Here is a 15,735-nt window from a genome sequence, read left to right on the forward strand (position 1 = left end):
CGGGGGGGCTGTGTGGAGAGTGACCCGTGCTTGCACACAGGTTCTTGGTGGCAGTGGCAGAAGTGTTAGCAGCTCATGCCCGTCTCTGGGGTCCAAGCTGACAGCCACAGCTCACGCCTGTCTCTGGAGCTCGTTTAGGCGGTGCTCTGCCTTCTGTGGGAACCCTGGGAAGAAACCCCTCTTCTCGTGCACACTGAAACAAAGGTCTCTTGCCTCTCTGGCACGTCCCGACTTTTTCCCGGACTCCCTCCTGGCTAGCTGTAGTGTACTAGCCCCCTTCAGGCTGTGTTCATGCAGCTAACCCCAGTCCTCTCCCTAGGGTCTGATTTCCAAAGCCCGAGCCTCGGCACCCAGCTCCCACCTGCCCTGGCAGGTGAGCAGGCAAGCCTCTCATGTTGGTGAGTGCTGGTCAGCATTGATCCTCTGTGAGGGAATCTCTCTGCTTTGCCCTCTGCACCCCTGTTGCTGCGCTTGCCTCCATGGCTCTGAAGATTCTCCCCCGCCCACCTCCTGTCTCCGCCAGTGAAGGGGCTTCCTAGTGTGTGGAAACCTTTCCTCCTTCACGGCTCCCTCCCACTGGTGCAGGTCCCGTCCCTATCCTTTTGTCTCTATTTATTCTTTTTCCTTTTGCCCTACCCAGGTATGTGGGGAGTTTCTTGCCTTTTGGGGGGTCTGAGGTCTTCTGCCAGTGTTCAGTAGGTGCTCTGTAGGAGTTGTTCCACGTGTAGATGAATTTCTGATGTATTTGTGGGGAGGAAGATGATCTCCGCATCTTACTCCTCTGCCATCTTGAAGGTCTCCCACCTAAAGAAGTTTCTTTAACAGTTGTCGTAAAGCTTGTTTTGTGGTGCTGAATGCTTTTAGCTTTTGTTTATCTGTAAAGATTTTGATTTCTCCATCTAATCTGAATCAGAGGCTCACTGGGTAGAGTATTCTTGGTTGTAGGTTTTTCCCTTTCATCGTTTTAAATATATCATGCCACTCCCTTTTGGCATGCAGAGCTTCTACTGAAAAAATCAGCTGATAGCCTTATGGCAGTTCCCTTGTACATTATTTAGTGCTTTCCCCTTGCTGCCTTTAGTATTCTCTCTTTATCTTTGATTTTTGTTATTTTGATAACAGTGTGTCTTGGTGTGTTCTTCTTTTGGTTAATCCTGTATGGGACTCTCTCTGCCTCCTGGACTTGGTTGACTGTTCTCTTTCCCAAGTTAGGAAAGTTTTCAGCTATTATCTCTTCAAAGTTTCTCGGGCCCTTTCTCTCTCTCTTCTCTTTCTGGGACCCCTATAATGTGAATATTAGTTCACTTGATGTTGTCCCAGAGGTCTCTTAAACTGTCCTCTTTTCTTTTCATTCTTTTTTCTTTTTTTTGTTCAGCAGCAGTGTTTTCCACTACTCTGTCTTCCAGCTCACTGATCCATTCTTCTGAATCATTTAGTCTACTATTGATTCCTTCTAATGTAGTTTTCATTTTAATTATTGTATTCTTCATCTCTCATGAGAGTTCTTCATGCTTTCTAACTCTTTGTTAAAAACTTGTAACTGCTCCCTCTGTGCATCCGTTCTCCTCCCAAGTTCTTTGATCATCTTTACTATCATTACTCTGCACTCCTTCCTTCTTGGGTAGATTGCGTATCTCCACTTTGCTTAGTTATTCTTCTGGGGTTTTATTTTGTTCCTTCATCTGGAACATATTCCTATGCCACCTCATTTTGTCTAAGTTGCTTTTTCTATTTTTATGTGTGTGGTAGGTTAGTTATATTTCTTGACCTTGGAGAAGTGGCCCTCTTTAGAAGACGTCTGATGCGTACCAGCTGTGTACTCCCCTCCCATCACCCAAGCTATATGCTCTAGGGATCTCTTCTAAGAGGTTTGTGTTGGTCCTTCTGTTGTGGTAGGCTGACTCTGTGGGCATTCTGGTAGCACTGATTGGCCCCTAGTCCAGTTGGTTGCCAGGCCCTGCCTTGTATAGATGCTGCTGGCTGCTGTTTAGTGGGACCTGGTAATTACTTGGCTGGTTGTGGAATCCTAGGGGCCCCCGGGGCTAGTGCTGTCTTGCTGGTGGGTGGAGTCAGAGTCCCGAAGACTCTTGGGCTGTTGCCCACCCTCTGGCATGTGAAGCCAGATCCTTGAGTTAGTGCTGGACTACTGGCAGGCAGAGCTTGTTGCTGGAGTCTGGCTGCAGGACCCAGGGATCCTAGAGCTTGTTTCAAATCATTGAGGGGGCAGGGGGGCTTAGTTCCTGACACAGTTGCATGTTGGGTATGGGTCCCAGTGTGTCCTAAAGGTTGCATTTTCCTTCTAGTGGGCAGGCCCATGGCCCAGCTAGTCCCAGGGTAGGATCTGGCCTGCATTGTGGGGTCATAGTTTTCTTTCTCCTGGTGTCTGCACCCTGTTGGGTGAGGCTGGTCTAGAGGCTTGTTTGGGCTTCCTGGTGGGAGGGGCCGGTTCCTGTTCCCTAGTGTGTGGAGCTAGTTCTTGGCCCTCTGGTGGGCAGGGCTGTATCTAGGGGCATATCTAGAGGTTGCTGTGGGCTCTTTAGTCTTTAGGCAGCCTGGCTGCTGATGGGTGGGGCTGTGTCCCTTCCCAGTTCGTTGTTTGGCCTGAGGCATCCCAGCACTTGTGCCTACAGGCTGTTGGGTGGGGCCAGGATCTTGGTGCTAATGAGCCAAGATGGCAGCCCCTGTGTTCACATGGCTGAATGTTGCCCAGTATGTCTGACACCAGTGTCTATGTCCCCAGATTGAGCCGCAGTCGCCCCCCCTCCCCTGCCACCTCTCCAGGAGACTCTTCAAGACCAGTAGGTAGGTCTGTCCCAGGCTCCTATCAAATTACTGCTTTTGCCCTTGGTCCTGGTGTGCGTGATTTTGTGTGTGCCCTTTAAGAGTGAAGTCTCTGTTTCCCCCAGTCCTGTGGAGCTCCTACAATTAAGCCCCATTCATTGGCTTTCAGAGACATATGCTCTGGTGGCTCCTTTTCCCTGTGCTGGACCCCTGGGTTGGTGAGACGGATGCTCAGAAGTTTCACTCCTGTGGGAGAACCTCTGCAATATAGTTATTTTCCAGTCTGTGGGTTGCCTGTCCCTGGGGGGTATGGGTTTTGATTATAATGCGAGCCTGCACCTCCTACCCGTCTTGTTGTGGTTCCTTCTTTATGTTTTTAGTTGTAGAAGATCTCTTCTGGTCACCATCATTATTATTATGATTGTTGTTATGGTGATGATAACCAAAACTATATGATAGGACCAAAGTGTCCTTGCACTTGTCCCTAATACTGTTTTAGCCTCTGTGAATGTGCACATTGCACTATTCTAAAATGGAAGCAATGTTCAAACTGCCCTGAAGTATATTTCATCTTTTCTACATTTTGTATTACTTAAAGGATCACACTTACAAGGCAGCAGCCCATTTAAAAAACATCCATGGAGGAAAAACAAAATTCCTTTTTATATTAGAATGTTCCACATGCTTTAAATTAGGGTTTATCAGTAAAGCTGAAAGTTTATCCTAATTGTTAATATAGTTTGAAATTAGGTTTGTTTTGAAAAGCAAAAAAAAAAAAATTTTTTTTTTCATACTTTTCCCTACATAGAATAGGAAGTTGTTTCCATTTTGGCTCTGATGTAAAAAGAAGAGGAAAGAGGCTGTTTTCTTCCTTTTCTATTTAGAACTGGGTTCCTGGTACAGGAGCAGTTCATATCATATCACACTGAGTCACAAGATCTACAAACATGAATCATCAAAACATGCTTCAAGTTTCACAGGTTATGGGGACATTTAGGAAGTAACATTTTCCACTACTCTTTCAATTCTTCTGTACGTTTGGAAATTTCAGAATAAAAAGTTGGGGAAAAACCCAAGAAAAATAAAAGTAGGAGGGATGGGGACCGTAAGTCCCTTATCTGACTTTTAAGCAACCCACAGTTCTCCAAAATGTTGGAAGTATTATAATCTTACCAAAGACAGCACAGGGTAGGAGCAAGTCAGAATATTCATAAGGCGGTTATATTTACACAGCTGTATATTTATAAGGTTGCCCATCAGTGGTCTATCATGGTTCTTAATGTAGAAGACACCAAAAATGATGCTTGTAAAGTTGAAAATAAATCTCTCTTCTCTGGAACCCCATACCCCAATAATCAGGACCCCCTGTTTGGCCATGTTGTGCCCTCTGACCTTTCCCCTTATGTCACAGTCCATGTCAGGAGGGGTGTCCTCCTTGGGATTTTCCAAACTGGAACTGAGAGAAGACAGTCCATCTCTGATGGAGAGCTGTGATTTGTGAGGACCAGAATGTTTCCTATCTGTGGTGAAAGTATTTTAAGAGCATAAAGTCAATACATAGAGAACAAAAATAAGAAGCACTCAAAGGACCGAGTGCTAGAAAAAGCCACCAATTAGAAGCCAGGAAGATGAGAAAGGACTGGCAAAGGTCTGTGTCACAATCACAATTCAATCAGGGAGATGAAATGAACATTTTTAGGACTCTCTATTTTGGGTCAAATTACCTTCCTTTACCCCTTGACCTTTCTAGTGAGCTAACTCCTACTTAAAAGCACCGCTTGGGTGTCTCGGAGGCATCTCAAATTTCATGTGTTCAAAACTGAACTCCTGATCTTCCTCTCAAAAACCTGTTCCCTGGCATATTCTCCACTTCAGTTACTGGCAATTTCTTCCTTCCAGTTGCTGAAGTTCTAACACTTGGAGTCATTTTTGATGCCTCTTTTTCTCACATGCTGCATCTAATATCAAGAGATGGCTCATCCTTGCCAGATATGCAGACTGTAGCCACTTGTCACCATGTCCACTGATGCCATAGCGCCCAAGCTCCATTGTTACTTGCCTGGATTACTTGAAGAGCCTCCTAATTTGTCTCCTTGCTTCCCTCTTGCCCTCCTGACCACACGGCTTCTCATCTCACAAGTCAGGTCATAAGATTCCTTTCTCTACTTTGGATCCTTCAAATACAGAGTAAAAATCATCATGATGAACTATAAGCCCTCATAGCAATAAAAATTTTAAAAACTAGTTCTTATTCAGTCTAACTTACCTAGTCTTCAGCCTTACCTCCTATCTCTCTGCCCACCTCACCGTCCCCTAACCCCATTCTACCCCAGCCACGGTCCCTTTCCTTCACTTATCTCAGACAAGGCAAGCACACCCCTACACTTCTACCTCAGGGATTGGCACTTGCTGTTCCTTCTGCCTCAGATACACATCTGCCAGATGTTAGCATGGTCACCTCCCTCCCTCACTTCCTTCAGGCATATCTCTTCGTATCTCACCACACCAGAAGTCTTCTCTGATCATTCTACCGGAAGTAGTAGCCTTTTCCTCTGCTTTTCCTTATAATACATATCACCAGCTAATACATTATTTATGTCTTCCTCCAACTTAGAATATATGCTCCACAAGAAGGACATTTTTTGTTCACTGCTTGTCTGAGCACCTAGAACCATGTCTATCACATGGGAGGCACACAAAAGGTGTTTTCTGAACGAACCATTCAGAATCCTTCCAGTACATCTCACGTTTCAATGTCTTTTACCCAAGCTAGCTTGAATCCGTCCTCATACTGGTGTCAAACAGTTCAACTTAAATTTTACCTCACTCACATTTCTTTCACTAAGATGTATCAGATTACATAATGATAGTTCCTTTTTTCCTACATCTTCCTATCTTGTTGCTGACCACTTATTAAGTTCTGAAATAGCTGCCATTTAAGAGTTTTATCAGCCATTTGGAAAAAGCTCAGTTCTTCTTTGCTACTATATTGTACTATTATAATATTGTGACTACAATAATTTAATAATTTTTTTCAACTGACTTAATATTTGAAAGTCATGAAACATTCATTTCCCCCCGAAACTATAGCCTCTGTTCTCAAATGAAATCAGAAATCGAGAGTCCAGGATTCAATTAGGAACAAATTCTGCCACCTTTGAGTTATCTAAGCTTGTCACTTCTTCCATTTCTCCTTCCTGCTATTCAAATTTTAACAATATCAGAGCTTTTTCTAGCACTGGTCCATTGGAAGGTGAGGGAACACGTACATATCAAATCAGTATGTCTACTTGACCATAGTCCTAATCAAGGAGTTGAAGTCTTGGTAGTTCAAGAATGTTGGCTAAAATGGGAGTGAGAAAGTACTGTGAGTTCACTTGCTTGACATCCTTGGTCTCCATCTCTTTTCTAAGGGCCCATGATAATTTTAAGATTTCTCAGCAAACACAGTCAATGAACACCAGCTAATTTTCCATCAGCAAAGATCTCAAACTCTTTACTACTACAAGTCACCTTTGTTCTTCCTATGATTCCACTCTCCTGACTTTTTAGGGTCCACTTCATTATGAAATGTTCTGGTGTTTTAATGCACCCACATGAATTTACATTTACCCTTAGGCAATGTCAACTTTCAAAAAACTAAGAATAAACTTGCAAAAAAGAACCAATCCTCATACCACTTTATAGTTTTTTTATTTCTACTTAGCACTAATGTGATTTTAATATGTCACCATGGATTCATTTATTTTAACTTCCACCCATTGACTTATTAACCTTTTCACATTTAAGACTGGATGTCAAAGAGAAACTTTTAAAATATTTCAAGGGATTGAATATTCTGAAAATTGTAGCTTTAAAAAGCATATTTGTCAGTATTACTTCTGGGTATATATCCACAGGAATTGAAAGCAGAGTATCAAAGAGATATTTGCACATCCGTGTTCACAGCAGCACTATTCACAATAGCCTACAAGTGGAAGCAACTCAAATGTCCACTGACAGATGAATAAACAAAATGTGGTATACACATACAATGGAATACTACACAACTTTAAAAAAGGGAGGAAATCCTCTCATATGCTACAACACGGATGAAACTTGAGGACACCATACTAAGTGAAATAAGCCACTCATATAAAGACAAATACTGTAATAATTCCACTTACATAAAGTCTCTAAGGCAACCAAACTCATAGAAATGGAAAGCAGAATGGCAGTTACCAGGGTCTGGGGGATAGGGAGGAATAAGTTGTTGTTTGATAGGTATATAGTTCTGTAAGATGGGGAAGCCCTGGAGATCTGTTTCATGACCATGTGAATACACTCAACACTATACACAACACTGGAAAAAAGGTTAAGGTGGTACGTTTTATGATGTGGTTTTACCACACACACCAAAAACATATTTGTGTCATTTTGCATTTAGATTTTTGATGGAGATGGGGTGGGACAGATGTTTATAATGTATATGTAGCATTTACCCCTTATATTGTAATTTCCTTTAAACCACACACACACACAAAAACCTCTAACAAACTTAGCATTTAATAAATATATCAAGTACTGAGCATCTTAAATAATAGTTTATTAGGGAAGAATGACCAAATGTACAGACTGAAGAAAAACTGGCTCTTCCGTCCCATATTTTATCTCTGTGATTATCTGATTTATGTCTGTCTTTTCCACTAAGCAGAAAAGTAAGCTCCAGTGTCTGGTTTTAGTCACCATTACATCTCCAGGGCCTAGAAAACAGTACATAAATATTTACCGAATGAATGAATATGGTATTAAAACACTTGGAGATGTGGTAACACCCACGTCCATAATCACTGAATTCAAGCGTAATTAGAGATATACCATAAAGGAGGCAGAATCAACTTTCAAAAAACTAATTTTAATCAAAACAAAAATTGTTGATCATTAACAAGTTTATAAAACAGTGATTTAGTTACATAAATAAATTGATATCAGTGTATCAAATCTTAATTACTTTCAACTTCATGAGCATGTTTACATGGGTGATGAAGTACAACCTTTTTTTTTTCTTTTTACCTATTATAATAAATAAAATGGAGCGCATGAAATAGTTCTTCTAAACAAAAATACCTACAAACATACCTCTAGCATGTTCTCTAATGAAGGGAACAAGAGACACTGGACAACTTTTGCACCAAAACATAAAAATTGCTTTAAAAAGCACAAGGTTACAGAACCATCAGCTAAAGTAAAGACACTATACTGTAACCAAAGTTGGTATTTAATAATATAATGAACAGTTTGGTAGTTAGATCTCCAGTTTGGTTATTTTAAAGCATTAAGACAAGGCAAGATAGAAGGCTGCTTTTGTTTTGAGTAATTCTAGAGAAAATAAAATATATTTAAAAAAAAGAAAGAAAACTGAAAAGTAGAACAGTCATACCTACACAACTTTCTGTCCTGCACAAAGTCAAAATACCTATGCAGAATAGATATATAATATATATAATGTTATTTGTGCACAAAGGTTAGCTTATTATTAGCTCACTGCAAAGGCGTAATGTATCAGATGTCAATTGTTTTGGAAAACATTTTGCGTTTTGTCAAAAGGATATTTCTTTTAAGTTTCCTAGGCTAGGAGGCACGAACCCCAGTTCCGGCATACTGTATATTCTTAATGCTAAGGCTTGCTGCTCTGGCTGTGTATTTTGTTGCCCCTCTTTATTCTAGTGCCTGTTACAAGCATGTGTGGTGTAGTGGTTGTGGTTGGTGTGTCTTGTGTCTGTGTGTATACATATATATATGTATACATAAGTTGTATAAATATATATACATATATAATTTCTCCCAATAGATCTCAGTCAAACCATGCAATCCAAAAGGTGGCTCTGCATAGATGCCCAGCATGAAGTTCACCGCCTGAGCCAACCCTGAAGCAAGGCGCACTTTTAGTCCTTCTGATAGGTTTTCTCTCAGTTTTTTTTTGTTTTTGTTTAAAACCAAGCTACTGCAGCTTCAAGTATTTTGCATTACATAGAATATTTTTTATAAATTAGTTAATGTTATATTTTCAATATTCAGACATATACTATAATATATATACAGTACAATAAATGCTCTCATTCTTTTTTTATTTTTATTTTTTTGATAAATCCCTGAGAATGTATGTTGACAGTCGCTAAGTTTCCACATGCACAAGCATTGTGTGCCATGCTTCTGGACGAACAGCACTGCAAAGCCACGTGGGTCAGCCTTTTAACTATTAGTATTTTCGTTTTGTTGGTTTGTTTAAATATGCTGAAAATGTAAAGATGAGTTACAAAGGAGTAAAGCTGAATCCATTCGAGGTACTTATCACAGGATGGAGGTGTTTTGTTTGGTTTTTAAAGCCATTTCAATTATTTTTTTTTTTGAGGCTGTGAACGTATACAGAAAACAGGAGAGCTATGTGGACTTTTGCCACTTGACAACATATACTCAGTGTAAACCAAACCTTTTTAACCTCTCTCTCATACAAAACCAAAAGAACAAAACAAAAAAAAAGAATAAGAAAAATAATAAAATAAAAAGAAAGAAAAAGGGAAGAAAATTAAAAACACACAAACTTTCACATGACAATTTAGTCTGCAAACGCAATATAACTATACACATATAATACCGGTGTGGCTCTGTTCTTTAAGTTAAAAAGGGTACAAAGGCAGGCTCAAGTAAAAACAAACTGTCCCCCCCATTCCCACCCCCACCCCCATTCATACAAGTTCTATCAATCAACCAAACCTCTCCCGAACCAACATCATCAGTTTCTTTTTGCCTTTGTAGATTTGTTTCAGGTTGTCGATGAACTGTGTAAACTGAATGTGTCCATCATGCGCCATTAAGAAGGTCTCTCGGGCCTTGCTGAGGAACTCTATAAACTCACTATAGTGCCGAGGACTGATGTGTGTGAGCCGTGAGTGTGTCGTGTTGATATAGGCCCCGATTGTGGCATCCAAGAGTTGCCTCAAGGGGGCTTTGTCCAGTGACATAAGCTTACCAGAGTTCCTCCTTCCGTGAAGTCCCACCATGCCAGGAGTGGTCAGAGTGCATCTGCGCAAAATGTCTGACAGTACCGTTGCACACTTGACACTCTTGACCACCAGAGGTATTATAGCTGCAAGCTCATTTTTACCAAGGGAGTGGCTAAGCGCACAGGCCCACAAAACGTCATTAATGGCAGGGTGCGTGTCCTGATTGTAGCTCAGGTTAAGATGGGTCATGGCCAGGGTGGCCAGCTTGTAGGCCCTCATGGGGTACCCGCGGTGCTCCATGTACCGTGCTATTGTAAAGAGCTGGGTGTAGCTCATACCAGTTGTAGCAGCGTCGAGAACAATTTGGTACGCCGTCTCAAAAGCTATGTGATCCTTTTCACACAGGGTCAGCGCAGAGAGGGCACAGTTCTGAGGGTCCTTCATAGCGCACTGCAATGCAAGTGTCCGGGCGCTGCTGGCCAGCTTTTCCTGCTGGTGGCAGTCCAGGTGGAGGCGGACGATGGTGCTGTTGGACATCACGGTGGTTGCAACAATACTTGTGGCTTCAGTGGGAGTAAAAAGCGTAAACCAGCTCTGCATGATGCTGTCCAGGGCATAAACACCTGCAAGGAGCACAGAGAAGCCCCATTACTGACGAGAGGCTGCCCAGAGGTCTTGCCTTATTTCCACTTTTATAATCAATGCTTACATTGTTAACCATCACAGGACATAAGCTAGGTCAGAAAATCCTGTAAGGTAATGTGCCTGGGAGCAACCTTTTAGAATAAGGTTATTATAGATTGCTATTCAGTGAAATGCCTGAAAGGAACATGAACTTGCTGTAATAAAGAACTAATCCTCTCGGTAGCTGGTATTTGCACTGTGCTGCTGCTTGCTTGCCATCTCAGACAATGGCTTTTTGCTAATGAGTTCTAGTTCACTGGGGCCTCCTGTCAGTTACCCACCACAGAATCTGAGTCAGAAAAACTACAACCCTCACCAAAATGGGGAGTTTTTATGTGGTCTGTGTACCTGTGTGTAGGTTTAAAGTACACACGATACAAAGTGATTAAACACACAAAGAAGCAGGAAAATGTGACCTATAATCAAGAGAAAAGAGTCAACAGAAGCAGACATACAGACGACTCAGATGTTTGAAATGGATGACAAGGTCTTTAAAATAACCATTTTAAGTACACAGACGCAATATGCCCCAGCTGTAGGAAAATCCTAAACGTGGGCCATTTAAAGCACAGGTACTAAATCTAAGAGAAATTAGGCCTATTTCTTGGTGCAGGGGTAGGGAGAGTGGTGTGGCAGTTCCTGAACTGGTATTATCTTTGTATTGCTTCACTAAAGCATCACTTCAGTAATATAATTTTTATACTGAGACCAATTTCCCTTTTGCCAAGATAACATACCATTATAGATTAATAAAAGAAAAATAACAAGAAAAATGCTTTTACAGTATCTGCTGTGTCCATCTTTAGACAAGCACTGAGGTATTCGTGTCTTCTCAGCAAGAGGTGTGTATCCTTTTCTGATGCAAATAAGAAGACAGTTTAACCCACATTTATTTCCAACAGCCACCATTTTGTTTGTGTTGGCCTTCTCGCCAGGAATGTATGGGTTTTTTAGTTATGATTTATTGCTGCAGAGGGGAAATAGTTGACTGAAGGGTCTCACAGATTGCACTGTATGGGCAACCGGGGATCTTCTTATGGCTGCTACAAATTCTCACAAAGCTCACCTAAACCACACCCAGTGGTCATTTCTCTGTTGGATACTATGACGAATGCCCTCAGATGGTGAAGAAAAAACTCAGTGCAACTAGGTAACTTTATATTGTTTTAATTAAAGTGACCTGAACCATTAACCCACAGTCTAAAGTTAGTTCCAAAGATGGTTTGCTGCCTACCAAAGAGTCACTCTGGAATATGAAACTGTAAACTTGATTATCACACAAAGTTACTGAAAGCACCTTAAGTGTGACAGAACAGCTGAATAAAAAGTGTCTGCTCCCTGACTTAATCCATTTTAAGTAAGAGTTGGAGCCCCACAGATGTGACAGGAACAGTGCCAAGTGTGTATAACTGAAGGCTGACGGTGGGGTTCGGGGAAGAGAGCCCCTGTAGGTTGCCAGAAGGGGCAGGAGCCTTGGAGAAGTCAAGGTAAAGAAGTGAAAATGTTCTTCTCTGTACCCAGAAATAAGTGAAATCTGAGCACGAGGCACCTTGGAGAGCCCCTGCCCCTGATTTACGTACCCACTTCAGTAGCGCACGTTACCAGCCACCTGACCATCTCCCGCCGGCGCCAGTTTAAGGTTGACAGTGTCATTCGCATAACCTATGAAGACAGGATAACAAAATGTTTTGGAAGATTATCCCTAAGTCAATGGAAAAAGAAAACAATTCATTCCAAAGTATAAATTACTAGGCAGACTCCCTACTACCAGGAGGATGGAGAGCCTTATTTGGAATAAAGCTGTGCATATGAATTTGGACTTACCCACAGCTCCCCTTGCTGGCCTTGCCCCAGCCTGGGAGGCAGGAGGTCTGTGTTCTACTCCTGGTAGGCCAACTGACTAGACGCGGCAACCTGGGCAAGTCACTCAATCGACCACTTTTCTCCTCTGCAAAATCCAAGGGCTGGACTGGCACATTGAACACAGCCCACGCCCTCTCCTCCTCTCCAGCTTTAACATTCCATGGTTCTAAATTTCTGAGCCACCTCATGAATTAATTCTGACTAGGAACCCTCAGTTGGCAAAGAGGTTTTTTTTAAAAATAATTGTTTTAGTTATCCCTTCAATCTCTGGTTGTTCCTTCCTGGTGATTAAGAAGATAACCCCAGGTCTATAGAAGGAAATCACCTTTGGCATCATTAGCAATCTAATTTTGTTTTTTACTTTCTAATAGATTCCAAGATAAAATTAACCATATCATCCTGCTTCCCTCATTTTTTAAGATTCAGAGCATCTAGGGACATAATACTCCTAAAGCCTTGGAAAGGTCCTATGGGATTCCTTCCTGGGTCCCAGGAAGAATGAGGCAGGGAGCAAGCTCTCAGTAATCTGCCATTTACCAAAAAAATCTGCCAGAATTCCAAATACCCAGGAAACTCATGTTAATGGTTCTTTCTGCATCATACCTTTAAGAGGAAAATGATAACAAAAATAAGCCAAACAACAAGAAATTATTTTTTAAAAGAAAATTTCTAAAATGTCATCGTATAGCTTAAATGCAATCTCCCATGCCCTCTGCTTGTAGAGTACTGTTAGTGGCAAGTGCATTTTTCTACAGTCTAATTCTTTAACCTTATTAATCACTGTTAAGGAGAAGCCATAACTAGAAAACCATATTAACCATCTAATTGGGGCATTGTAGTCCCCATACTTTAGAAAATTAGAAGATGACAATTTCTTTCACTGCTTTTTATGGAGGGAAAAACAATTGTTAATAGAGATTACCTGAGAAAAGTAGAAATATAAACTTTTCAGTTCCTGGTTTATACAGTAATCTTTTCAGATACTATAAGGAAGCAAACATCTATCTGCATGACTAACTCAAAATGTCCTTGGTAATATGTCTAAGGCCTGCTGAAGCTGAAACTGGACCCCGGCCCAATCCCTCTTCCTTTACCCTAATTTTTTTTTTTTTTTTTTTTTTTTTTGCGGTACGCGGGCCTCTCACTGTTGTGGCCTCTCCCGTTGCGGAGCACAGGCTCCGGACGCGCAGGCCCAGCGGCCATGGCCCACGGGCCCAGCGGCTCCACGGCACGCGGGATCCTCCCAGACCAGGGCACGAACCCGCATCCCCTGCATCGGCAGGCGAACCCTCAACCACTGCGCCACCAGGGAAGCACCCCCCCTTACCCTAATTTTCTCAGGGTTATAAAAAAGGAGTCAGAACTGTCCATCTATCATGAAAATGCAAACATCAGTAAATATCCGTACTTCCTCTAAAAATTTAACCCTAACAAATGAATCGTTATTATACATGAGAGCTTTATTTAAGCCATGTATAGGAAGAACTCTTCTTCAATTCATTAAAGGAGAAACAGTGATGTCAAGGCTCTAATACAGAAGATGATTTTTTATTGAAAGACACAAACAGGGCTCTAAAGGTACAGTCCTACACATGAGGCGGCAGTCTGGTTCAGGTGGGAATGACCACAACTGCGAAGCACAGTGCTCTCCTGCAGTCTAACAGATCTGTGCACCAAAGAGTCATGTACCTGCACTAAAAAATCCAAACAAACAGCAACACCGTAGGATGATGCTTTTATTTAGCAGTCCTTGGTGCTCCAGGAAAGACCATAGTCACATACCTGCAGGCCCAGCTCCAGAGACACCTTCAAAAGAGTGATGTCTGGCAAACTGTCCATGAGAGTTGCTATTTTAAATGCATCTTGGGCAAGCTTGAAGATGTGGGATGAGGAGTGAATGTTTTTCTGGATGGATTCTAATACTGTTTCCAGCCTCCGAACATCGCCTGCAATGAACAAGGGGAAACCAAATCAAAGCAAAGCAAGGCAAAGCAAAACAACAACAACAAAAATCACACAACCACACACACACACACACACACAGGGAGTTAAAAAAGGAACAAAACACAAAGTACAAGTTACTTTACATGAAATGTTCATGGATGGCACAGATGTTACAACTAAGTGTCCCAAGGTTATTGCATGTCTGTGAATCCCAGCTTCAGGAAAAAGATACACTGAGACACACCCTCATGACTAAAAGCTCATGTGAACCAGAACCAACATGAGACAGCAAATAGTTCTCTCAGGTTCCTGCTTTTTTATTTCTGGTGAATATTTCAGGGAGAAGAAATGTAACCCAACTTTTTAATCTGCCTCTGAAGCTCACCCACCATTTACATGGCATGGTAACTAAACCCAAACTCTGCCAGCAGCAAGTTTAATGATGCAGTTAAATAAGGAAAATGTCGGCTCAAATGAGTAGCACCTGTTTTGCTTCATAAGCTAACATCTAAAGAAAAGGATCCCTTACAACATAAGCACCACTATTGAGAATCTGATGGAAAACATGACCCTTAAAATAAAAAGGCAAACTAACAAAATAATCATGAGGCCTCAGGACAACCCAGTACCTTTGGCTGCAGTGAGCATAGTGGATGCCAGCTCGCACTGCTGGGATTCTATGTGGCTTAGAGTGAACCAACGAGGGTACCGGTTGGGAACAACGGATGCCATGTGGTGTGGACGGGTGAGGTCTCCCGCTGGAGCAGTGGATTCCAACACTAGCAACCTGTAATGACAAGACAAGGCAGGCGGCTCTTAGTTACCACTTGTCCATCACCCTGGCCACAGGGACTGCCCAGAAGCCAGAGGAGCAGGTAGATGCTGGGAGAGATTGTTCGGGTCCTCGGTGAGGGAAGAGCTGGTACAGCTACACTTTGCTGTCTGGATGCTAAAGTTACCTCGTTAATTGCCCATCACCTAACCCTAAGAGGTTTCCTTTCTTTAGCATCATTCAGAAAACGGCAACATTCAAGGAAATTAAGACATGTAACAATGGAGAGGTTTGAAACACAAGTCTTAATGTTTACCTACTGTAAAATTTCTGAATCTTATCACTCATTAAAAATTAAAAATCAAAAGAAACTGATAGTCAAGTGGATATTTAAAACTGAGGTTACAACCGTTAGGAATCAGTGTATAGCTGAGACAGATAAGTTTAACTTATTAAAACAAAGTAAGAGGGAAAGTAAAACAAAAATGACTTCTTTCCATATATTCATACTTTCTGCATAATTAGTTCCTCATTACTTCAGAAATTTGTAGTTAGAAAATGTTCTATCAATCGTATCAGGGATGATGGATGCAAATGATCCAAGTATTTGTCCCTTGACAGTCTTGCATAAATTCAGCATGATTTCTTACTTTAATCAATGTATCTTTAAGAATATAAAGAACAACTATTGAAACAAAGCACATGCTT

The 15,735-nt window shown here is 41.6% G+C and overlaps 1 protein-coding gene across 1 annotated transcript in view; it reads right to left on the reverse strand.

Annotated features, from left to right (window-relative positions):
• Positions 1-7,654: 7,654 nt before the first annotated feature.
• The window catches only part of ZSWIM6 (zinc finger SWIM-type containing 6), a 211,996-nt gene continuing 203,915 nt past the window's right edge, over positions 7,655-15,735 (reverse strand). The window contains exons 11-14 of the mRNA XM_082622336.1: positions 14,885-15,042; positions 14,094-14,257; positions 12,029-12,110; positions 7,655-10,387 (exon numbers count right to left, since the gene is read on the reverse strand). Coding sequence (XP_082478462.1) covers positions 9,525-10,387; positions 12,029-12,110; positions 14,094-14,257; positions 14,885-15,042 — 1,267 coding nt within the window. The 3' untranslated portion in view covers positions 7,655-9,524. The remainder of the gene's footprint in view (positions 10,388-12,028; positions 12,111-14,093; positions 14,258-14,884; positions 15,043-15,735) is intronic.

Source organism: Mesoplodon mirus (genome assembly GCF_964341445.2).
Source record: "Mesoplodon mirus genome assembly, chromosome: 5".
In the NCBI taxonomy this organism is placed as follows: Eukaryota; Metazoa; Chordata; class Mammalia; order Artiodactyla; family Ziphiidae; genus Mesoplodon; species Mesoplodon mirus.